This window comes from Pan paniscus, chromosome 18 (assembly GCF_029289425.2).
Source record: "Pan paniscus chromosome 18, NHGRI_mPanPan1-v2.0_pri, whole genome shotgun sequence".
Lineage (NCBI taxonomy): Eukaryota > Metazoa > Chordata > Mammalia > Primates > Hominidae > Pan > Pan paniscus.
This window is the reverse complement of record NC_073267.2, coordinates 78,555,306-78,579,991: the sequence shown is the minus strand read 5'-3', so window position 1 is coordinate 78,579,991 and position 24,686 is coordinate 78,555,306. Positions and strand designations below refer to the sequence as shown.

The following is a 24,686-nucleotide window of genomic DNA, read 5'->3' as shown; positions in this document are numbered from 1 at the left end:
TTCAACTGGTCTCTCATATACTTTTTTTTTTTTGAAACAGGATCTCGCTCTGTCATCCAGGCTGGAGTGCAGTGGTACAATCTTGGCTCACTGCAACCTCTGCCTCCCGGGTTCAAGTGATTCTGGTGCCTCAGTCTCCTGAGTGGGTAGGACTACAGGCGCGTGTCACCATGCCCGGTTAATTTTTTGTATTTTTTGGTAGAGGCAGGGTTTCACCGTGTTGGCCAGGCTGGTCTCGAACTCCTGACCCAGGTGATCTGCCTGCCTCGGCCTCCCAAAGTGCTGGGATTACAGACATGAGCCACCGCACCTGGCCTCTCACATACTTTTGTTATTGGACTTACTGTGTGAGTATATTTCTTGGCCAGTAGTGGAAGGATATCTAATTATGATAGGAAAATAGCCAGACTGTGTTTAGAAACACGTACAAATACAAATCATGTTTAAAGAATGGTGAATATGAGAACAAGTGAGGAAATAGGCTTGTGCAGAAATTTTAACTATACAGGTTGTATTTTTCACAGCTTTCAAACAGTTGGGCATAGTTCAAAGTATCTAATTAATCAATGATGGCAGAGAGATTAGAAGAACTAGCTTGTTCTTAAGCATAATTGCATCTGTGATGCGCTGGCATTTAATCAACTTGTGCATCTATCAGACAAACATGCAGCTTGCAAGTGAAGGAAAATCCCAGAGGAGTCCAACCCTTTGGGGGCTGTTTTCAGTAAGACCCAGCAAGCTGCTCTGCCTTTGACCTGGGACCCCCCACCCTAAGGCCAGCAGTGGCTTCCATGCCTGTGGCATTAACAGTAGAAGCAATTCAGTCCTAAGAGGAATTCCTTGGGCAACCTCCAAACAGGCAACAATATAATAGCTACCTCCACTTTCAGGCTTAGTATTTACAAGGTAAGAGCTGAAACCAGAGAAACAAGTTAGAGATAGGTCTGAGTCCCTCTTGACACAGGGAAGTAAAATTTATTTGGTCTGATGGCTAAATTATGGAAGCCAGCCCAAGGCCATGGACCGAGCAGAGGGTCTTAGGCATTATGTTTGCTCCCCTCTACGTTTAGCTTTGGGCCCCTGCTTCCACGTTTGGCAGACCAAGGCTCCCTGGCGTAGAACCATGTTGGTGTCTGCCTTTGTCACCTCTGTCCTGCCTCTCTTTGCTGAGCGGGTCATGCTTCCACCTCAGCTCTCAGTGTAAGGCTGGCTCTCACAGTTGGGCATTTGTGCATTAATCCCACAGCTGGGATGTCCAGGCAGAAGCATCCTGCCTGGAAAAGGGCTTTCCCTTCAAGGGCAATTCTTTTTTTTTTTTTTTTTTTTTTTTGAGATGGAATCTCACTCTGTTGCCCAGGCTGGAGTGCAGTAGCACGATCTCAGCTCACAGCAACCTCTGCTTCCAGGGCTCAAGCAATCCTCCCACCTCAGCCTCCCTAGTAGCTGGGACTATAGGCATGTACCACCATGCCCAGCCTTCTTCTTTTTCTTTTTTTTTTCTTTGAGACAAAGTCTCACTGTGTCACCCAGGCGGGAATGCAGTGGCATGATCTCAGTTCACTGCAGCCTTCACCTCCCAGGCTCTGGCACTCCTCCCACCTCGGCCTCCGGAGTAGCTGGGACTACAGGCGTGTACCACTACGCATAGCTAATTTGTGTAGTTTTTGTAGAGATGGAGTTTTGCCATGTTGCCCAGGCTGGTCTCAAACTCCTGGACTCAAGTGATTCGCCTGCCTCGGCTTCTCAAAGTGCTGGGATTCCAGGCATGAACTACTGCACCCCGGCCAAGGCCAATTCTTGAATCCCTGTGCCACCTTGAAGGTATGACTGAGAGAGGAGCTAGTTATGACAAGCCTTGCTGAGATCAGCTGAAATAGCCTCCTGCTTGCTATGGGCTGTTAGTGACTTATGCGCCAGACTCCACCAAACCCATCTGCAGTCAGCCATCCAGGACAATCAGGAAGAGGCCCGAGAACAGAAGAGCATTTGGGAAACTTCCTCAACCCCTCTGTCACCAGGACCAAATCATGTGAAATGTGTAATGGTCTGTCAAGCAAAATGCTTTCTGAGCATCGGAATTTTAATATGGTCTTACGGATATCATCTAAAGACAAGAACAGTCTTCAGTTCAGGTCAAGCACCCATAACCAGCTTGAAATGCTGCTCTCCAGCAGACCAATGGGACAGACCCCTTGTCCAACACTAGAAGTGGGGAGGATGTAGGCCACTCTCTTCTATGTATCCAGGCTAGAAAAGTCACTTCATGGCTAGTCTCTCACCTCCAACCCCAACCACATAATGAACACTGAGTTCTACCTCTAAAAGCCTTGGTGAGATAGATAGATGATGAACTGGTGTATTATTTCTATACTCTAAGTCCTCTCAGAGGGCAGAAATCCATTCTTTTTTTTTTTTTTTTTTTTTTTTTTTTGAGGCAGAGTCTTGCTCTGTAGCCCAGGCTGGAGTAGAGTGGCATGCTCGCAGCTTACCGCAACCTTTGCCTCCCAGGTTCAAGTGATTCTTGTCTCAGCCTCCTGAGTAGCTACATGTGCCTGTCACCATACCTGGTTAATTTTTGTATTTTTAGTAGAGATAGGGTTTTGCCATGTTGGCCAGGCTGGTCTCAAACTCCTGACCTCAAATGATTGCCCACCTTGGCCTCCTAAAGTGCTGGGATTATAGGCGTGAGCCACTGTGCCCAGCCAGAAATTCATCCTTTTGTCACCTGCTCTGAGTAAACCACACTATGGAAAGCTTTCTCTTCACTGGCTAAATCAGTAAACTGTGTCCACTTCTAAAAGCCATCCAGAGAGAAAGATGCTGATTGCTTTGGAAGCATTAAAGGTCAGTTTCAGCAATTTAACACTTAACAGGAGCCAAGAGAAATAAGGAAAAACATCACTCCCAAAACAGCTGGCACACACCAAGCATAACCAGAACTATATAAATAAAGATAATACAAATGGCAAGATTACCAAAAACTGACTTTGGAAAATTCCAAGTGAGAAGTTGCCAGAATTGAGGTATGTATCAAGGAAGCATGACTTTAATTTTCCAACTGCATCTTCATCCATTTTCCTAAAGCTTCCTTTATTAAAATTCAGTTGGTTTGCTAACTTGTCTGCAACTTCACCATCTGTAAACCAAGAAACCTTAACAGCAAAGACAATGTGACCAATCATTCTCAGGAGCTTGGCTTACTCAACCTGCCATGAAAGAAACCATGGCAGGTACTTTAGCTTCCTTGGGGTTTCCCAGAACATCTATCTCAGGCCTCATCTCAGGGGTCTACGTATCCTCAAACTGCACTGATTGTGGCAAAACTGATAATAAATTCAGGTCATTCCGTGGGATCAGAGGCAGTGGCTTTGTATCAGCCCCCAAAGCTCAGGTATGTGGAATTCTGGGCACCATGTTAAAAGGAGACTGGACTTGTCACCTGGGACACATCTTATTTGCTGTAGTGAGGACAGGCCTCTCACTGTGGTTCACTTAAATCATATTTACTTCTCATAGAGAGTGATAAAGATGAAGAATCTATCAAGATTTGGTTTTAAGCGACACAGCCTTTGACAAGAACAAGGAAAAATTGAAAAAAAAAAAGAAAAAAAAAAGAATGGTATCTACAGGTTAATTCTTGACATCAACAGAGAGGAAAAGCCTGAATTCCCAGTACAGTGACTGTGAAAGGGTTGAGCCTATACTTTATATTCCTTCCCGACCAGCTGGCATCATCATAGCAGACAGTGCCCAAATCTGGATCACCCAATAGTTAGGATAACTTTCTTCAGATGCCGAAGAGCTATAGCCAGAGAGGAAGGGCACTGATGCCCCCAGACCACGTCGCGTTAGAAGGGACTACGGTGCCTGGTTTGTTCAATTTCATTTTCTTCTGCTTATTATTTTTAACAGGTGTAATTCACTTTATTATTCTTGTATGAAAGCTTATGCTGTAACCACAGCTGGAGCCTGGGTCCTCTGCATGGAGGCTCTGGTGTGGGTCTTGATGAGATGGTCAGTGCATTCCACAGGGAGGCTTGGTGAATAGTCTCTTTCCAGAGGCTGGGGGTCAGGCAGCTATAGGTCCTGGAGATGGCATTGAAGGTGGCCTTGGTGAAGTTGTCCAGGGTGGCAGTGTAGCCCCTGGCTGAGGTGTAGCAGTTGTCAACACCGGCCATCAGCAGCAGCATCTTGGGCACAGGATTCGAGATGATGCCATTGTTCCTGGGGGCAGGGATAAGGTGTACTAGCCCAGAGCTACAGCAGCCTGTAACCATACAGGGGGTGGTGTAGGACTTGCCGATCTTGTTCCCCCAGTAACCTCTCCGCATAGGGACAATGGAAAGCTTGGCCAGGGTGATGGTCCCTTGGATGGCAGTAGTAACCTCCTTGAAGCACTTAACACTTAGACTGATGTGGCCATCATAGTCCCTAACAGTAACAAATGCCTTGAATCTGGTGCGGTGGCCAGTGTGGGTCTGTTTCTACACAAGCATAATCTTTAAAACCTCACCCATGAGAGATGCCCCCTGAAAAAAGCTAATGATATCACACTCCTCGATGGGCAGGGAGAAGAGATAGGTTTCCAGGGACTTGATCTTCATATCCTTGACCAGAGGGCCCAGCTTGGTGATGGGTATCCACTCCTTGTCCTCAGTCATGCCTCTGTGAGTTCCATAGCCTCAGCTCTAGCCGTGACCATGGCTGCGAGCCCAGTCCTGCATGCTGCTACCAAAGCCTCTGAGGAAGCCATGGCAGTTTTCCATTTAGGGTCCCCAGGGCCTCCAGGACCTCCCGCCACATTGGCGTTATCCTCCAGTTTGGTGATTTCTCAGAAAGGAAGCTGTTCAATTTTATCTCAAAATAGATTATGCTTCTTCTCTTTCTCTGCCTGGCTAACACTTGATCAACATAACCTTCTTGATGCCCTGACAAGTTAACTCAGGGTCCCAGCTCTGGGTCCCCCAGAGCTTGGTGCTGGCTCTATCGTGTCACTCCTATCCACTGTTGATTTACTCCTCTGCGTTTCACACAAGTTACTGAGACTTCCTTAAGGGAAGAGATTGGGTCCTTTATTTGTGTCTTCTAGCATACTTGCCAGATAACAGATGCTCACGAAGGAGAATTCCTTCTGTTCGCAAAGACAAGTTTCCCAAAGCTCAAGTTCCTTCTCCACCAGCACACCCTGGAACTAAGCAATTCTGAGACTTCAAGAGCTTTCATGGTACACTGAAAGAACTGTCCTAGAAGAAGCCACAGTAACTTTTTATTTTATTTACTTATTTTTGAGACAGAGTCTCTCTCTGTTGCCCAGGCTGGAGTACAGTGGTGTGATCTCAGCTCACTGCAACCTCCGCCTCCTGGGTTCAAGTGATTCTCCTACCTCAGCCTCCCAAGTAGCTGGGATTACAGGTGCCTGCCACCACACGGGGCTAATTTTTGTATTTTTAGTGGAGATGGGGTTTCACCATGTTGACCAGGCTGGTCTCGAACTCCTGACCTCAGGTGATCTGCCTGCCTTGGCCTCCCAAAGTGGTGAGATTACAGGCATGAGCCACCACGCCTGGCAACAGTAACTTTTTTTTTTTTTTTTTTTGACATGGGGTCTTGTTCTGTTGCCCAGGCTGGAGTACAGTGGTGTGATCTTGGCCCACTGCAACCTCAGCCTCCGGGTTCAAGCAGTTCTCTGCCTCAGCCTCCCCAGTAGCGGGGATTACAGGCGCCTGCCACCATGCCCAACTAATTTTTTGTATTTTTAGTAGAGACGGGGTTTCACCATCTTGGCTAGGCTGGTCTTGAACTCCTTACTTCGTGATCCACCCGCCTTGGCCTCCCAAAGGGCTGGGATTACAGGTGTGAGCCACCATGCCCGGCCAACAGTAACTTTTTAAAAGAAGTTAGATCGGCTGGACATTGTGGCTCATACCTGTAATCCTAGCACTTTGGGAGGCTGAGGCGGGTGGGTTGCCTGAACTCAGGAGTTTGAGACCAGCCTGAGCAACATGGTGAAATCCTGCCTCTACTAAAAATAGAAAAAAATTAGCTGGGCATGGTGGCACATGCCTGTAGTCCCAGCTACTTGAGAGGCTGAGGCAAGAGAATTGCTTGAACCCAGGAAGCAGAGGTTGCAGTGAGTTGAGATTGTGCCACTGTACTACAGCCTGGGCGACAGCGCGAGGCTCTGTCTCCATAAATGAATGGATGAATGAATGAATGAATGAAGTTAGATCATTTCATTCTTCCGCCCTGGCTTCCCATCTCACTCACAGGGAAAGCCAAAGTCCACACAAGGCTCCACTGGGACTGGCCACTGCCTTTCTGGTGCCAACTCCTGTTCTTCTCTGAAGCCACACTGGCCTTACCGTTCTCCAGCACGTGAAACCTGCACCTGTCGCAGGGCCTCTGCACTCACATCTCCCTCTACCTGGAATGCTCCCTCCCTAGGTTTCTGGATCAACCCCTTGCTTCCTTATATCTTTGCTCAAAGGTCACTTGTCAGCCGGGCACAGTGACTCATTCCTGTAATCCCAGCACTTTGGCAGGCTGAGGCGGGCAGGTTGCATGAGCTCAGGAGTTTGAGACCAGCCTGGGCAATATGGTGAAACCCCATCTCTACTAAAACAATACAAAAAAAATTAGCTGGGTGTGGTGGGACACACCTGTAGTCCCAGCTACTTGGGAGGCTGAGGCAAGAGAATTGCTTGAACCCGGGAGGTGGAGGTTGCAGTGAGCTGAGATCGCACCACTGCACTCCAGCCTGGGCGACAGAGCAAAACTCTGTAGCAAAAAAAAAAAGTCACTAGTCAGGAAAGCTTTTCCCGTCCATCTGAGACAACAACAAACTCCCTTTGGGCCCCTTATCTTACTAAATTTATCCTGAGTAGCGTGTGCCACCACACGTGGCTAATTTTTGTACTTTTTGGTAGAGATGGGATTTAACCATGTTGCCCAGGCTGGTCTTGAACTCCTTTCCTCAAGTGATCTGTTCACCTCGGCCTCCCAAAGTGTTGAGATTACAGGTCTGAGCCACCGTGCCCAGCCTTGCTATGACTATTATTGAAATACATAGGAACTAGCCTTCCCAACCATCCTTCTCTGCTCTTCATTCAATATTGTATTAATCAGCCAACACCTAGCATCCACTATGTGCCAAGCACTGTGATAGGTACTGGGGGTATGACAAGATGAATCAAGATGGGTTCTGCCCTTGTTGTGCTCACAATTTGCTAATGACCATGAACATTCCTGGGATTGATTCTGTAGAAACAGTCCAGGTCTCTAGAAGTGGGGCAGGATCACTGGACAAGAGGTTTGCCAGGAAGGTGCCCCAAAGCAGCAGCTCCTCATCTCAGTTTTTTAAAAAAATTTTTAAAATTTTTAAAATTTAATTTAATTTTATTTTTTGAGATCGAGTCTTGCTCTGTTGCCAGGCTGGAGTGTAGTGGTGCGATATTGGTTCACTGCAACCTCCACCTCTGGGGTTCAAGCAATTCTCCTGCCTCAGCTTCCTGAGTAGCTGGGACTACAGGCGTGCACCATCATGCCCAGCTAATTTTTGTATTTTTTTTTAGTAGAGACGGGGTTTCACCATGTTGGCCAGGATGGTCTCGATCTCTTGACCTCGTGATCTGCCCACCTCCGCCTCCTAAAGTGCTGGGATTACAGGCGTGAGCCACCGCGCCCGGCCCTCACCTGTTTTAAGGTTGAAACATAAAGGATGTCCTAGGGTCACGAACGGTGCTTTTCTTTGTGTCAGCACCCATGGTAGGCAAACAACCTACTACCTATTTGCACTTCATTTCCAAAGGCTAAATAAGCAATGCTCGATTCTTGCTGTGAGCCAGGAAGCTATAAAGTAACATGGCCTTTCATGATGTGGCCCCTACCTGCACTTTCTTGCCTTAGCTTCTGCCACCACTAACCCCCCACCCCTTCACTCCAGCATTTGGAACCTTCCTAAACATGTCAGGCCATCTCACGCCCTTTGCACAGCTGCTCCCTCTGCTGAAATGCTCACCTCTGCCTTTTTTTACCTGCTTAATTTCTACTTGTTCTCTGGATTCAGCTCCAAGGATTTCTTCCTCCAGGACATCTTTGCCAATACCCGAACTTGACCAAGGGACTCCTCAAAGGTGCTCCCATAGCACCCATCCCAGTGGACTGTAATTGTAATCACTGATGTCTGTGTCCACCAGATTACCCATGCCCAGAAGGCAAGGTGGTATCTGACAGGGTTTTGTATCCTCAGCCCCTAACACGGCAGTTGTTTTGAAAACATATGGCTGGGGACAGCTGAAGGACACTGGTCACTCTATTCTTCTTATTTCCTTTTTTTTTTTGAGTTGGAGTCTCGCTCTGTCGCCCAGGTTGGGGTGCGGTGGCATGATCTTGGCTCACTGCAACCTCTGCCTCCTAGGTTCATGCAATTCTCCTGCCTCAGCCTCCTGAGTAGCTGGGACTACAGGTGCCTGTTACTACTCTCAGCTAATTTTTATAATTTTAGTAGAGATGGGGTTTAACCATGTTGGCCAGGCTGGTCTCGAACTCCTGACCTTAGGTGATCCACCCGCCTTGGCCTCCCAAAGTGCTGGGATTACAGGTGTGAGCCACCACACCCGGCCTGTTCTTCTTATTTCCTTGATGCTCATCCTCATCACTGTCATCATCAGCCCCCTTCAAATGACCAAGATGTTCCTTAAGAAAAATCTTAATATAGAAAAATAAAATGTCTTTACTAGAATGTCACCTTCTCAGTGAGACTCACCTGATACCCTGTTTAGCGCTGCAACGGCCCCACCGCCTAAGACTGTAATCCTGATCAGTTTCCCTTCCTCTACTTTTTCTTTTTTTCCATAGCACTTATCATTGTCTAATATACTAGATATTTTACTTATTGATTATATATAACATTTATTATCTGTCTACTCTCTCTAGAATGGAATGAAGATGGAAATCACTGTGTATTTTGAAGAGTGATATGTCTTAGGTGTCCGGAATACTGCTTGGCATGTAGTAGGCACTCAATAAAAACTGTTGAATAAATCATTGTATCAAACATATACGTCTTGTAACAATCTTGATTGCAGGTATTTTAATCTCATTTTCTAGATCAAGAAACTGAGCTCAAAGTCATTTGCTCAAGTGAATGCAAGTAAACAGATGGTGTAGCTGGGATCTCATTCATTCCCATTCCCAAGTGTACCTGGCAGTTTTGTTATCTTTCAACAGGTTGGGTGGGTCTCCTGACAGATGATGCTTCTTGAATGTTAGAACATCTGCTTTAGCTCAATCTTCCTAATCAACCAAAACCAAGAAATTTCTCTTAACACTTTGGATAGTAAATCATATGCTGCTAGCATGCTACAATTTCCTTAGGAGAGAGAAAAAGAACAGTCTAGGGATTCAAAAATAAATATAGTCTCAATGTTTGAGTTCAGAGGTCATGACATTCAGGTATTGTTCAGGTTCATTAGTTTTAGAAAACATATAGATCCCATCAAGTCTCAGCTGGTCCACTTGGAGATCTGGGGAAAATTTTTCTGAAATGCATGGCTATGTAGTTTTTCTTTCTTTTTTTTTTGTTTTGGTAAACTGGGCATGGTGGTATGTGCCTATAGTCCCAGCTACTCAGAAGGCTGAGGCAGGTGGATCACTTCAGCCCAGGAGTTCGAGACCAGCCTGGACAACACAGCAAGACCCCATCTCTAAAAATTAAAAAAAAAAGTGTGTGTGATTGTACCAATAACTCTTTATATACTAAAAACCATTGAGTTGTACACTTTATTTTTTTTTAATTTTTAGTTTTTTTTGAGACAAAGTCTCGCTCTGTCACCCAGACTAGAGTGTAGTGGCGCAGTTTTAGCTCACTGCAAACTCCGCCTCCCGTGTTCAAGCGATTCTCCTGCCACAGCCTCCTAAGTAGCTGGGATTACAGGCATGTGCCACCACGCCTGGCTAATTCATTTTGTATTTTTGGTAGAGAGGGGGGTTTCACCATGTTGGCCAGGTTGGTCTTGAACTCCCGACCTCAGGTGATCTGCCTGCCTTGGCCTCCCAAAGTGCTGAGATTATAGGCGTGGGCCTCTGCACCTGGCCTGAACTGTGCACTTTAAATGGGTGAATTGTATCTCAGTAAAGTGTGTGTGTGTGAAGTGTATCTCAGTAAAGCCATTATTTAAAAATAATAATATTTGGAGGGCCGGGAGCAGTGGCTCACACCTATAATCCCAGCACTTTGGGAGGCCCGAAGTGGGTAGATCACCTGAGTTCAAGAGTTCAAGACCAGCCTAGCCAAGATGGTGAAACCCCGTCTCTACTAAAAACACAAAAATTACCCAGGCATGGTGGCAGATGCCTGTAATTCCAGCTACTGGGGAGGCTGAGGCAGGAGAATCACTTGAACCCGGGGGGTGGAGGTTGCAATGAGCAGAGATCGTGCCACTGCACTCCAGCCTGGGCGACAGTGAGACTCTGTCTCAAAAAACAAAAAAAGAAAAAAAGTTACAAATATTAGTCAGGTGTGGTGGCAGGCGCCTGTAATCCCAGCTACCTGGGAGGCTGTAGCAGGAGAATTGCTCGAACCCGGGAGGCGGAGGTTGCAGTGATCCGAGATCACGCCATTGTACTCCAGTCTGGGCGACAGAGCAAGAATTCGTCTCAAAAAAAAAAAAAAAAAAAAAAAAAATTGGGTTTGGTTCAGATCATGGACCAGCAACTTGTTTTAGTACACAGTTTACAGTTCAGTTTGGTTTGGGTTATGTGAAGAGACCAAGAAAATAGAGAAAAAAAAAATGTGGGAATCATTTCAGTATCTGACCCAGAAAAGTTACACTAGTCTGAAATCTTCAGACAATATAACCAAATAGACCCATAAAAGCCTTCTCTTAAGTGTTACAATTTAATAATACTAAAGAACAAGAGATTTGCTAAGTCCATCTAAAACAGGATGAGATGCCTAACGGTTCACATATATTAGAACACTTGGGTTTTAAGTAGGTACTTAAAGTTATTGTTTCTAAGTTATTAAAAAAAAAAGAAGGTACAAAAACTGAGGAACAGGTTGTCCCTGGTGATCCCTCAGAGAACAGTTAAAGGGAAGGAAATAACTGATATATATGTAACTTTCCTGAAAATCCTAGGTTGAAATTTAATGAAAAGAGTAGCCCTTATAACCAAATAAAGCAAAATATATGAAGCTGAAGAATCAGGAAATACCATAAATTCAAGTGTATGCATACATCTGTGAGTGTGCTTCTCTGCTTATTGATATGACACAACTGCCAAACATTGAAAAAAATTCCCTCTCAGGCCCGGGCGCGGTGGCTCATGCCTGTAATCCCAGCACTTCGGGAGGCCGAGGCACGCAGATCCCTTGAGGTCAGGAGTTCGAGGCCAGCTGGCCAACATGGCGAAATGCCATCTCTACTAAAAATACAAAAATTAGCTGGGCATGGTGGCTCATACCTGTAATCCCAGCTACTCAGGAGGCTAAGACAGGGGAATCACTTGAACCCAGGAGGTGGAGGTTGCAGTGAGCTGAGATTGCACCACTGCACTACAGCATAGGGAACAAAGCGAGCTCAAAAAAAAAAAAAAAAAGAAGGGAAAATTCCCCCTCAGTAGGTCATTCTTCAGATTTGATCCTCTCATCCCTGGAACCTGGGAGGTGGAGGCTGCAGTGAGTCAAGATCATGCCACTGCACTCCAGCCTAGGTGATAGAGCAAGACTCCACCATCAACAAACAAACAAACAAACAGATTTGATCCTCTCCTCTACTCACCTTCTCACTGTGCCATGCCCTGCTTTGATAAGACACCTGCCATTTCCCCCAGCTAGCAGGCCTGGCCTACAGAGGAGGGCATCATGCAGCTCGCTTTGCCTGGCTCTCTGAACATCCCATGGCCTCAACCCAGGGGTCCATGCAGGCTGCGAGCTATGACCTGTACAGTGCCTATGATGATACAATACCACCTACAGAGAAAGCTCTTGTGAAAATGGACACTCAGATAGCCCTTCCTTCTGGATGTTATGGAAGAGTGGCTCCATGGTCTGGTTTGGCTGCAAAACACTTTCTAGATGTAGGAACTCGTGTCAGAGAGAAAGATTATAGCGTAAATGTTGATGGTATAATGTTTAATTTTGGCAAAAAAAAGTTTGAAGTCAGTGGGGCGTGGTGGCTCATGCCTGTAATCCCAGCACTTTGGGAGGCTGAGGTGCGCAGATCACTTGAGGTTAGGAGTTTGAGACCAGCCTGGCCAACATGGTGAAACCCTGTCTCTACTAAAAATACAAAAATTAGCCGGGTGTGGTGATGGGCGCCTGTAGTCCCAGCTACTTGGGAGGCTGAGGCAAGAGGATTACTTGAACCCGGGAGGCGGAGGTTGCAGTGAGCTGAGATCGTGCCACTGTACTCCAGCCTGGGCAACAGAGTGAAACTCTGTCTCAAGAAAAAAAAAAAAAAAAAGTTTGAAGTCAAGAAAGGTGATCAAATTGCATAGCTCATTTGTGAACTACATTTTTTTTAACCAGAAATAGAAGAAGTTTAAGATTTGGATGACACTGAAAGGGGTTCAGGAGGCTTTGGTTCCACTAGAAAGAATTTAAATTTATGCCAAGAATAGAAAATTAGAAATGATACCTTGTCTTAAAAATAAAGAGTTTTTGCTTAAAGTGGAAAAAAAAAAAAAAAAGGCCAGGTGCAATGGCTGATGCCTATAATCCCAGTGATATCTACAGGAGGCAGCCAAATGCCTACGCAGATAGGGGCAGGTACCCAGTGCAACCTTACCTCCAAGCTGAAGGCAGTTTAAAGCCCGAAAGCTAAGCTACAAGTTAAATTCTCAGACTGGATTGAAAACTTGTCTTCCTGTTTGGCACACTTTCCTCTGATTGGTCCCCACCCTTCACCTATTTTACATATGCCTACCATTTCCTAATTGGTTTTCTATACTGTGGGGCCCGCCTTTGAGTGGTGCCTTGTTTTAACCTTTTTTGCATACTCACAAAACCAATCAGCATGCAACTTGTGCCTATGAAGACCCCAGACTCAGTCAGTAGAGGGGGAAATGGGTTGACTTCAGGGAAGAGACAACCTGAGTTTGAGGAAGACACCCTGCCCTTCGTATCCTCTCTCCAGCTCCCTTCTCTGCTGAGAGCCGTTTCATTGCTCAATAAAATTATTCTCTGCCCTCCTCACCCTTCAATGTCCAGTGTATCCTCATTTATCTTGGGTGCGGTATAAGAGCTTGGGAACTGCTGAATGTGGTACAAGCTATAATACAGGTGAGCTGGGGCACGCCAGCATGGCCAAGTGAGGCCAGGGTCGGGCATTCCCAGCCAGAGGTCCCTGGCTTGCAAAGTGACTGAGAAGAAAAATCCAACATCACCAGCACTTTGGGAGGCCGAGGCAGGAGGATCACTTGAGTCTGGGAATTCAAGACCAGCCTGGCCAACATGATGAAACACTGTCTCTACTAAAAATACAAAACTTAACCAGGCGTGATGGCACACGCCTGTAATCCTAGCTACTCAAGAGGCTAATGCGGGAGAATCGCTTGAACCTGGAAGGTGGAGGTTGCAGTGTGCCGAGACTGCACCACCGCACTCCAGCCTGGGCGACAGAGTTAGAGACTCCATTTGAATTTAAAAAAAGGTAATTTAAACTGTATTTCACTTACTTATTTATAATTTATAAGGCATCTTCTTCCAAAAAAAAACTTAAGATGGTCATGTACATTGGTAGTAAAGACTCCTGGCCACATGTTAACTAGTCTTTTTCTGTCTATCATCATCTGTAAATAGCAGGGTAGGTGCACACAGCAGATACTCAAGATATACACTGATATATTGATGAGTACATAAATACAAGGCAAAGGTACAATTTAAGAGGCTAGAGGGGCCAGGAGGGGTGGCTCACGTCTGTAATCCCAGCACTTTGGGAGGCCGAGGTGAGCAGATCACAAAGGCAGGAGTTCAAGACCAGTCTGGCCAACATGGTGAAACCCCGTCTCTACTAAAAACACAAAAATTAGCTGGGCATAGTGGCATGCGCCTGTAATCCCAGCTACTCGGGAGGCTGAGGAGAACTGCTTGAACTGGGACCTGGGAGGCGGAGGTTGCAGTAAGCCGAGATTGTGCCACTGCACTCCAGCCTGGGCTACAGAGTGAGACTCTGTCTCACAAAAAAAAAAAAAAAAAAAAAAAAAAAAAAGGGTGGCTAGAGAAAGACACTCATAGAGGCCAGGGGCAAGACGCACATTTCATTAATTAATAAACTCTGAGTTCAGGTGTGGTGGCTCACGCCTGTAATCCTAACACTTTGGGAGGCCGAGGCAGGTGGATCACCTGAGGTCAGGAGTTCGAGACCAACCTGGCCAACATGGTGAAACTCTGTCTATACTAAAAATACAAAAATTGGCCAGGTGTGGTGACACATGGTCCCAGCTACATGGGAGGCTGAGGCAGGAGAACTGCTTGAACCCAGGAGGCGGAGGTTGCAGTGAGCCACGATTGCGCCACTGCACTCCAGCCTGGGTGACAGAGCGAAACTCTGTTTCAAATAATAATAATAATAATAATAATAATAATAAACTCTAAAACCAGAAAAGCTTCTGGCCCCAACACGTTGTATGGCTATCATTTTGATGGTTCACCATTCATCTTTTCAATAATTTACTGATTACCTACTACATACCAGGCACTGGGTATGAAATGCTGAGCAAAATATGGAACTTAAGTGTTTTTTTTTGGTAAACAACACCATCCCCCTGAATACAGGGTGCCTCGGCCAAAGAGGGTCAATTAGAGTATTTGCCTGAGATTTTTCTGTGAGTGGAGGAGATAAGACTCACAGATGGCCCAGAGACTCAGGGTAAAGCTCTATCTACTTTTCCTAAAGGTTTCTCCAATTCTGTTAGTTACATCAGACTCTATGATAAATCATCTTTTATTGCTTAAGGTAGGTTAAGATGACTTCCTCTCAGCTGCAACTATGAAATTCTTACTAACATAATTTTTTGTTTTTCTTTTTTTTGAGACAGAACCTCGCTGTGTTGCCCAGGCTGGAGTGCAGTGGCGTGATCTTGGCTTACTGCAACCTATGCCTCCCGGGTTCAAGTGATTCTCCTGCCTCAGCCTCCTGAGTAGCCGGGATTATAGGCATGTACCACCATGCCCAGCTGATTTTTGTATTTTTAGTAGAGATAGGGTTACACCATGTTGACCAGGCTAGTTTCAGACTCCTGGCCGCAAGCAATCTACCCGCCTCGCCCTCCCAAAGTGCTGGGATTACAGGTGCAAGCCACCATGCCCGGCCCTTACTAACATAACTTTCAATATACATGTGAGACAGATGAAGCCTTGGGAAGTTCAATGGCTCACTTGCCCTGTCTCACAGGGAGGCAGTGGCAGACTGCAAAAAGAGCCCAGGTCTCCTGACTCCCAATCTCAAGATGCGTCGTAGGTCCAAGTGAAAACACGCTTTAGAGAAAGGAATCAAAATACAGTACCTCATGGACCACGGAGCCCAGCAGAAAGTCCAGCCTCTGGCACAGCTCCCCAAGGTTGGCCAAGCTGCTGGCCCTGTGAGCACCATCGGGATCTCTCACTCCCCTCAGGAAGGTGTGGATCAAAGGTTCTCGGTACTTTGAGACCATGTCTCCTATAGGAAAAAGGAAGAAATCAAAACCCCTTAAAACAAAATTTCAACTTCTTAAAAAAGGAAGAATTATATTTCCATAGTTCACTGCATGATGTCTTATTCTTTTTGTTTTTATTTTTTTTTTGAGACAGGGTCTTGCTGTATTGCCCAGACTGGAGTGCAGTGGCACAATCACAGCTCACTGCAGCCTTGACCTCCCAGGCTCTGGTGATTCTCCCACCTCAGTCTCCCAAGTAGCTGGGACTACAGGTGCATGCCACCATGCCCGGCTAATTTTTGTATTTTTTGTGGAAATGGGGTTTTGCCATGTTGCCCAGGCTGGTCTTGAACTCCCGGGCTCAAGCTATCCATCTGCCTTGGCCTCCCAAAGTGCTGGGATTACAGGAGTGAGTCACTGTACATGACCAATGTCTTATTCTTTTCAAAGTACTTGCATAACCATTAAAAATCATGCTCCAGAAGAATATTTCATGTTATGAAAAATATTCATGATGTATGGTTTTGTGAAAAAGCATGTAGAATCTCAATTTTATTCTCAAAAGTCTACATGTAGAGATAAAACATGTGAAGATATTCCCCATAGTGTTACTAGCAGTTATTTTCAGAATCTTATTACAGAAAACTTAAAAAATTTACATACACGGCCAGGCACGGTGGCTCACGCCTGTAATCCCAGCACTTTGGGAGGCCAAGGCGGGCGGATCACGAGGTCAGGAGATCTAGACCATCCTGGCTAACACGGTGAAACCCCCGTCTCTAATAAAAATACAAAAAATTAGCCGGGCGTGGTGGCGGGCGCCTGTAGTCCCAGCTACATGGGAGGCTGAGGTAGGAGAATGGCCTGAACCCGGGAGGTGGAGCTTGCAGTGAGCCAAGATTGCACCACTGCACTCCAGCCTGGGCAACACAGCGAGATTCTGTCTCAAAAAAAAAAAAAAGAAAAAAAAATTTACATATACATACAAAAAATGTATATATCATAAGTATATAGCTTAATAAACTTTCACAAACCCAGCCCAACTATAATTAGCCCATGGTCACACAAACAAAAAGTGTGGCCCCCAGGCTGGACCCTAGACCCCAGACCCCAATCATCAGTCTACTTTTCCCTGTCTTATCCTGCTGTCTGCTTGGATAAGCAAATTGAGTGAAAAACAATCAAGGCATTTGGGTACTGGAGAAAGAGAACTATGATTATTAGACAAATATTTAACGAGAGGCCTAGTATGTGCTAAGCATTGTTCCAGATGCTTGGCATATGCTGCGAAACAAGAGACCATGATTCCTGCCCTTCTGTGGCTTATATTCTAGTGTAAATTAGATAGAATGTTAGAAGGTAATACATACTATAGGGGCAAAAAAAGTAAAACAGGTAAGGGAAATAAGGAATAATGGGAATGGTGGCCGACTTCAGGTTTTAAAAAGGTGGTAAAGGTAGGCTTCATTGAGAAGGTGACATTTAAACAAAGACTGGAAGGTGAGCGTATCAGTCATGTGCATTTCTGGGAGAAGAGCATACCAGGAAGAGAGAACAGCCAGTGTAAAAACCTGTAGAGGAGCACGCCTGGCATGTCTGAGAACACCAAGGAAGCCCTAGATGAGGCTAGAGAAGTAAGGGCAGGGATGGGAAGGTGGGGTAGATCATGAAGGGCCTTGCAAGACACTGCAAGGACTTGAACTTTTTCTCAGAGTACAATGAGAGGCCTTTGGAGGATTCTGAGCAAAGGAGTGCAAAAAGATCACACTGGCTGCAGTGCTGAGAACACATTGTTGGGTACCATGTATGTCCAGGGTGGAACAAGGGTCCAAGGTAGAAACCTACTACAGTAAGTGGCTGGAAAGACAACAGCGACTTGAACAGCAGAGGTGGTGATAAGAAGATTCCGCATATATACATACATACACACACACACACACACACATATACATACATACATATATAAAGTGGGGGTGGGTCTTGCTCTGTTACCCAGGCTGGAGTGATCACAGCTCACTGCAGCCTCAATCTCCTGGGCTCAAGTAATCCTCTCACCTCAGCCTCCAGAGTAGCTGGGAAGACAGGTGTATGCCATCGCGCCTAATTTTTTGATTTTTTTGTAGAAACAGGGTCTCACTATGTTGCCCAGGCTGGTCTTGAACTTCTAAACTCAAGTGATCCTCCTGCCTCTACCTCCCAAAGTGTTAGGATTACAAGCATAAAGTCACCTATTTTTAATCACCAAATGATGACCTATATTGATAAATCACTGACCTGTCCTACCAGGCCCAGTTCAAATGCCACTTTCTTTGTGGAACCTGCCTCTTCCCCTCAGTCAGCTTCAATTAGCCCTCCTTGAAAGTCTTACAATACTTTGTGCTTAAGTCGCTTTGACTTAAATCACATTTGTCACTCATGCCTTGGTTCCTAAATGTTTTAAGCCTGTATCTGTTTCTTCCATAAGACTATAAATTCCTTGAGGGTAGAACTTTGACTCCTTCATCTCTGATCCCATCAGGTCTTAGCAGTCTTTGCATATACAGTCATGAGCTGCATACAATGCTTTGGTCAATCATGGACTGCATATACAACACTGGTCCTATCAGATTGTAGGGCAGCACACATTTAGAAACCTGATCAAGTTGGGGATCAAGTTGGGGAAATAATTAGTATTAGATCAAGTTGGGGAAATAATTAGTATTCAGTAATGGTGCTGGGACACTGGGACATTTGATTTTCTGTATAAAAAATATATATAAATACAATATCATCTAGGTTTGTGTAGGCACATTCTATGATGTTTGTACAATGACAAAATCACCTAACTACACATTTCTCAGAATGTATTCCCATTGTTAAGCAACACATGACTGTACTAGGTACAGAAAATGGTAATATTGAATTGAATTCATTCATTTATTCAACAAAACATAATTATGTACTAGGTATCATGCTAATATTCTAGGAATACAAGAACTGATGAAATATTATTTTTACCCTTTAAGAAGCCCAAAGTAGGCTGGGCACGGTGCCTCATGCCTATAATCCCAGCACTTTGGGAGGCTGAGGCGGGAGGATTGCTTGAGCCCAGGAGTTCGAGACCAGCCTGGGCAACATAGGGATAGTTTGTCTCTACAAAACTAAAATGAAATAAAATAAGGAGAAAAGAAGATGCCCAAAGTTTAAGGAGTACATATAAACAGATAAGTACTGACAATTATACAACTGTGTGGCAAATGCTGTCACAGAGTCAAGCAGAGGTTGCTCGAAAGCATGACTTTGCTAGTCTCAGTCCCTTGGAAGGAAGAGGACGAAGAAGTTTGTTTTTTTTGTTTTGGTTTTTGTTTTCCCCTCAAGGTCCAAAGCACAATGTACCTTCCATACAGTATAAGAAAAAGATAGAGGAGTACTTTCTCCAAAATGCTCCCAATTCCTAACATACCACGTGCAGTCATAAGACTCACCTCTGTCCTGTTAACATCAACGTATGCTGCCAAAACTAAATCATTGATGACCTAGACATAACCTATTTTCAGAATAGAAAAGAGGAGATTTGAACTGTCATCTCAGACTCTTTGACCCAGTCTTTGCATTTCTAATTATCTATCCTAGAGAGGTAGTTACATATCTGCACAAGGACATCTGCATCAAGAATTTAGTGAATTGTAATCGTGAAAAATGAGAAGAAATAAACTAAAAAATTCATATAGGAAAGGTTAAATAACCATGGTATACCCATATTACGGATTACTATGCAGTGATTAAAATGAACATGACAGAATTATATATACTGACATGAAAAGCTCTCCTCAAGACATTGTTAAAGTGAAAGAAACTACCAGAACCAGTATTCCCATTTATGTATGCAAATATGCACACACACAACTTTTCCTACTGTTAACAAATCAAACATACAGATTTATTTATTTATTTATTTATTTATTTTTTGAGACGGAGTCTCACTCTGTCGCCCAGGCTGGAGTGCAGTGGCGTGATCTTGGCTCACTGCAAGCTCCGCATCCCGGGCCTCAACCTCCTGAGTAGCTGGGACTACAGGCACCCGCCACCACGCCCGGCTAATTTTCTTTTTAATATTTTTAGTAGAGATGGGGTTTCACCGTGTTAGCCAGGATGGTCTCGATCTCCTGACCTCGTGATCCGCCCGCCTCGGCCTCCCAAAGTGCTGGGATTACAGGCGTGAGCCACCGCGCCCGGCAAACATACAGATTTAAATATGTACATTAAATATTCAAATGCATAGGAAAAAAGAGAAAGGACATATACTAAGACAAAGGAGTTAACTTGTTTGAAGAGTAAATAGAGCTGGGATCAAACTTAAATGGTCTTATACTTAATTCCTATGAGTTACCTATGAGTAACTCCTGTGATATATTGCATTTAAGAGATTTCCGGCCGGGCGCGGTGGCTCACACCTGTAATCCCAGCACTTTGGGAGGCCGAGGCGGGCAGATCACGAGGTCAGGAGATTGAGACCATCCTGGCTAACACGGTGAAACCCCGTCTCTACTAAAAATATTAAAAAGAAAATTAGCCAGGCGTGGTGGCAGGCGCCTGTAGTCCCAGCTACTCAGGTGGCTGAGGCAGGAAAATGGCGTGAACCTGGGAGGCGGAGCTTGCAGTGAGCCGAGATCACACCACTGTACTCCAGCCTGGGCGACAGACAGAGACTCTGTCTCAAAAAAAAAAAAAAAAAAAAAAAAGAGATTTCCAACGGCTGGGCACGGTGTGGCTCACCATGGTGAAACCCCGTCTCTACTAAAAATACAAAAATTAGCCAAGCATGGTGATGGGCTCCTGTAATCCCGCTACTTGGGAGGCTGAGGCAGGAGAATTGCTTGAACCTGGGATGATGAGGTTGCAATGAGCCAAGATCACGCCATTGCACTCCAGCTTGGGCAACAAGGGTGAGACTCTGTCTCTCAAAACAAAAAAAAAAGGTTTCCAACTAAGACTAAAATATACTTTTCTACTTTTGTTGCAGTGCTTTCTCTTTCTGGAGTTAGGAAGGGGGCTTGCTCACTCTGCAGTGGGAGATGAGGATCCAGAGTTAGAGATCTGTGTTCTAGGGTTGGCCCTGCTGCCAACCAGCAGAGTGACCCCTGGGCAATTCACTTCGCTTCCATGGAAGTGGAGATGAGCCAGTGAGACAAGATGACCTCTCAGGCCCCTTCCACTTCTAAGTGTGTGAGTCGGTGAGTCCCTTTCAGTTTAGTCATTAGGAAAATGAGATTTAGGAGACTGGGGAAGGAAGAAAAGGCACACATTCATGAGCCCTGGAGTGGGAGGCTGTTGTGGTTAAAGGAAGAAGGTTCCTTGTCAGGAAGGAAGACACATTAAAAATGAAGGAAGTTTGGAATCTACAAGCAGGGGAAATTGCAGGTTGAAAAGGGTAAGAACACAGGAGAAACATTTTAATGTTTACTAATATAGTGGCTTATAGTTAAAAATAAATGATAAAGAAAAGGCATATTAACTTATCAAATAATGATTAAGTGTTTACTATGTGTCTGGCACTGTGCTAGGCCCTGGGGGGCTAATCATAAGAAAGATACAGTCCTTACCCTCATGGCAAAACCTAATGGGGAAGAGGAAAAATACTGACCAAGCAATAACAATGGAGTGAGATGTGCCAAAATGGTGACAGAGAGGCACTTTTATGAGTAATGTTTGATCTGGTTTCTATTCTATTAACAACAGCTCCAGTATTATCTTATTTGCTCAGACTCTAAAGTGTGTTCATTTTTTTTTTCACTACTCCCTGTTACCCTTCAATTAGTTCACTTATTATTATTCAGTCTTCATTTACTTCCACACAGGATCTGAAGCAACTTACAATAAATAACGTTGAAATCATGTGTCATTAAAATAAACATTTTAGGCTGGGTATGGTGGCTTACACCTGTAATCCCAGCACTTTGGGAGGCTGAGGTGGGTGAATCACCTGAGGTCAGGAGTTTGAGACCATCCTGGCCAACATGGTGAAACCCATCTCTACTAAAAATACAAAAAATTTAGCCAGGTGTGGTGGTGCCTGCCTGTGGTCCCAGCTACTCAGGAGGCTGAGGCAGAAGAATAGCTTTAACCCAGGAGGCGGAGGTTGCAGTGAGCTGAGATCGCACCATTGCACTCCAGCCTGGGTAGAGACTCCATCTCAAAATAATAATGATAATAATAATAATAATAATAATAATAAATAAAATAAAATACATAAAATAAAATAAATATTTTAAAACCTCTACAGTAAGTGAGAGAAGTGCAGACATCCCAAGCTAAGAATGGCTACTGCAAATAAACCAAGAGTTTAGTAGTTTAATTTTACAATTCTTGGTAGCTAAGGCAAAAAAGGAATTAGAAAACACAGCTCTCATTATCCAATAAAAGAAGGAACATCATGAAGAGAGAGAAACTTCAGGAAGGACACTAAGAGGTATCTCATTCATTCATCCGGCAAATCTTTTTTTTTTTTGAGATGGAGTTTCGCTCTTGTTGCCCAGGCTGGAATGCAACGGCGCAATCTCGGCTCACCGCAACCTCCCTCTCCCAGGTTCAAGTAATTCTCCTGCCTCAGCCTCCCAAGTAGCTGGGATTACAGGCATGTGCCACCATGCCTGGCTAATTCATCCAGCAAATCTTAATTGAGTGCCCACAGTACTCCAATGTGCCAATGTTCTCAGTACTGAGGACAATATGGCATGAACAAGAAATCAAAGCTCCCATCTTCATGAAGCCTACTTCTAGCGGGGAAGAAAGACAATAAATAATAAAATTTCCAGCAGCAATGAAGGCTATGAAAAAAAATAAGGAGCGGGGGAGTTGACAATGTGGGTGAGGGCTCAGGGAAGAGCTCTCAGAGGAGAAGACCTCAAGGAACAAGGCATGTGAGGGCCTGGTGGAAAAGTGAAGAAGAGAGTGGGCAATAGAAGCTTTATATTCAATGCAGAAATCATACGGCTGTTTCTTATACTGACTGGCCATATAAGTCAACAGCATATCACTATATTAACAAAACTGCAACTTAACGTTCCATTTATGTAAATTCCTGCCCTAACTGAACTCCAGCACTCCTTTGAAAATGAGCATCCATTGGCCAGGTGCGGTGGCTCACGCCTGTAATCCCAGCACTTTGGGAGGCAGAGGGGGCGGATCACGAGGTCAGGAGATCGAGACCATCCTGGCTAACATGGTGAAACCCGGTCTCTATTAAAAATACAAAAAATTATCTGGGCGTGGTGGCGGGCGCCTGTAGTCCCAGCTACTCGGGAAGCTGAGGCAGGAGAATGGCGTGAACCCAGGAGGTGGAGCTTACAGTTAGCCGAGATCATGCCACAGCACTCCAGCCTGGGCAACAGAGCAAGACTCTGCTTAAAATAAATAAATAAATAAATAAATAAATAAATAAATAAATAAATAAATGAAATAAAATGAGCATCTGTTAAACTACATGCTCCATCAACCCATCCCAGCTGCATCTGAGAACCCAAGAAGCCAGTGGGAGTGTCAGCATCTCAGACCCTGCATTGTACCTGGTCAGCTGGCTCCGGGCTCACTTGCTACCTTGTTTTCCAAGTGTTGGACTGGAAGAACTGGAACACTCACTGCATCCACTCTGCATTTCTCAAAGGGCCCCTGCCTCCACGTTCTCCGAGACTGGACCTCTCTTAGGCCTCACATACACAGCATAGATCTGGACCTCTCTTAGGCCTCACATACATAGCATAGATCTGGACCTCTCTTAGGCCTCACATACATAGCCTAGATCTGTCACATACTTGGCTCAAACCTGGTCTTCTTTGGGGATTTATGACCTTGACTTCATTTATTGGGGCTCTGCTACCCTCTGACTAATCTTCCCTCCCTTCTGATCTTGTGATAGAGGTCTCAGGACTGTATTGTACCCCAGTCTCCAGGTGGGAGTTGGCTTGAACTGGTTTCTATGGAGAACAAAATGAATGCACATAGTCAAAGAATCTTCCAGGGCTGCAATTTGGCATAGGCATTGAATTTTAAGATCCTCCATAAGAGGTTATTTGTCTTTTCTTTTTCTTTTTACTTTTTTTTTGAGACAAGGTCTTGTTCTGTCACCCAGGCTAGAGTGCAGTGGTGCAATCATAACTCACTGCAGAATCAAACTCCTGGGCTCAAGAGATCCTCTTGCTTTAGCCTCCTGAGTAGGGTGGGACTATAGATGCACACCACCATGCCCAGCTGGTTACAATTTTTTTTATAGAGATTGGGCCTTGCTATGTTGCCCAGGCTGGTCTCGAACTCCTGGGCTCAAGTGATCCTCCTGCCTTACACTCCCAAAGTGCTGAGATTATAAGTGTGAGCCACTGTGCCCAGCCCAGGGGTTAATTTGAGCTTTAGGGATTCCTCTATGTCAAATTTTGTATACATCTCACTGGCATTTTCCCAATTTTCCTTACAAACAGTACATTAATTTTGTCCAAGTATCCACCTGTCACCACCCCTCCCCATGTAATTCAGGCTACAGTTTCCATTGGTCTAAGTGAATCGTGGTGGACATCTCCCTTTGCTTTAATTGGTTTAGGCGTGGGCATGTGACCCAGTTCTGGACAATGAGTTGTGAAGGAAAGTCTGCTAGAAGACTCTCAGAAAACTTTTTGCCTTTGGCTATCATAAGGATATACGAATTAGGGTTGCCTTAGAGTTGCTGCAACCAACTTGTAACCATGAGGAACAAAAGGATAAGGCCCATAAGCTGTGCTTGACAGAGAAAGATGAAAAGAATATGGGTCTTCAATGATGTCACTGAGCTAGAGAATTAGCAATCCTGGAATTTTTGTTATGTGTGATAATTCATTCTTTGTTAAGCCACTTGAGTTGGGAATTTCTGTTACTTGCAGCCAAAAGCATCCTGATATATGAAAACTGGAATGCTCTTCATATATAAAGTTGTAGAATACTTCAATGTCAATCCTATGTCTATCAATATGAAACATCAAAAAAGTTAGATTTGTCAAAACTAAGGAACTTGGGGGCCAGGCACGGTGGCTCACGTCTGTAATGCT

General features: G+C 44.8%; 1 protein-coding gene and 2 pseudogenes across 3 annotated transcripts in view; 1 reads left to right on the top strand and 2 right to left on the bottom strand.

Annotated features, from left to right (window-relative positions):
• TANGO6 (transport and golgi organization 6 homolog) overlaps positions 1–24,686 on the bottom strand; it is a 242,128-nt gene that overhangs the window by 46,863 nt on the left and 170,579 nt on the right. For 2 of the 3 annotated variants that reach the window (XM_055100397.2, XM_003814560.5), the window contains one exon: positions 15,508–15,659. In XM_055100397.2, coding sequence (XP_054956372.1) covers positions 15,508–15,659 — 152 coding nt within the window. Of the gene's footprint in view, positions 1–15,507; positions 15,660–24,686 lie in introns of those variants that run through there. The other variant, XR_010110278.1, reaches the window with a different exon arrangement.
• Positions 3,485–5,032, bottom strand: LOC134729306 (small ribosomal subunit protein uS5-like; annotated as a pseudogene).
• On the top strand, positions 6,012–14,660 carry LOC134729307 (deoxyuridine 5'-triphosphate nucleotidohydrolase, mitochondrial-like; annotated as a pseudogene).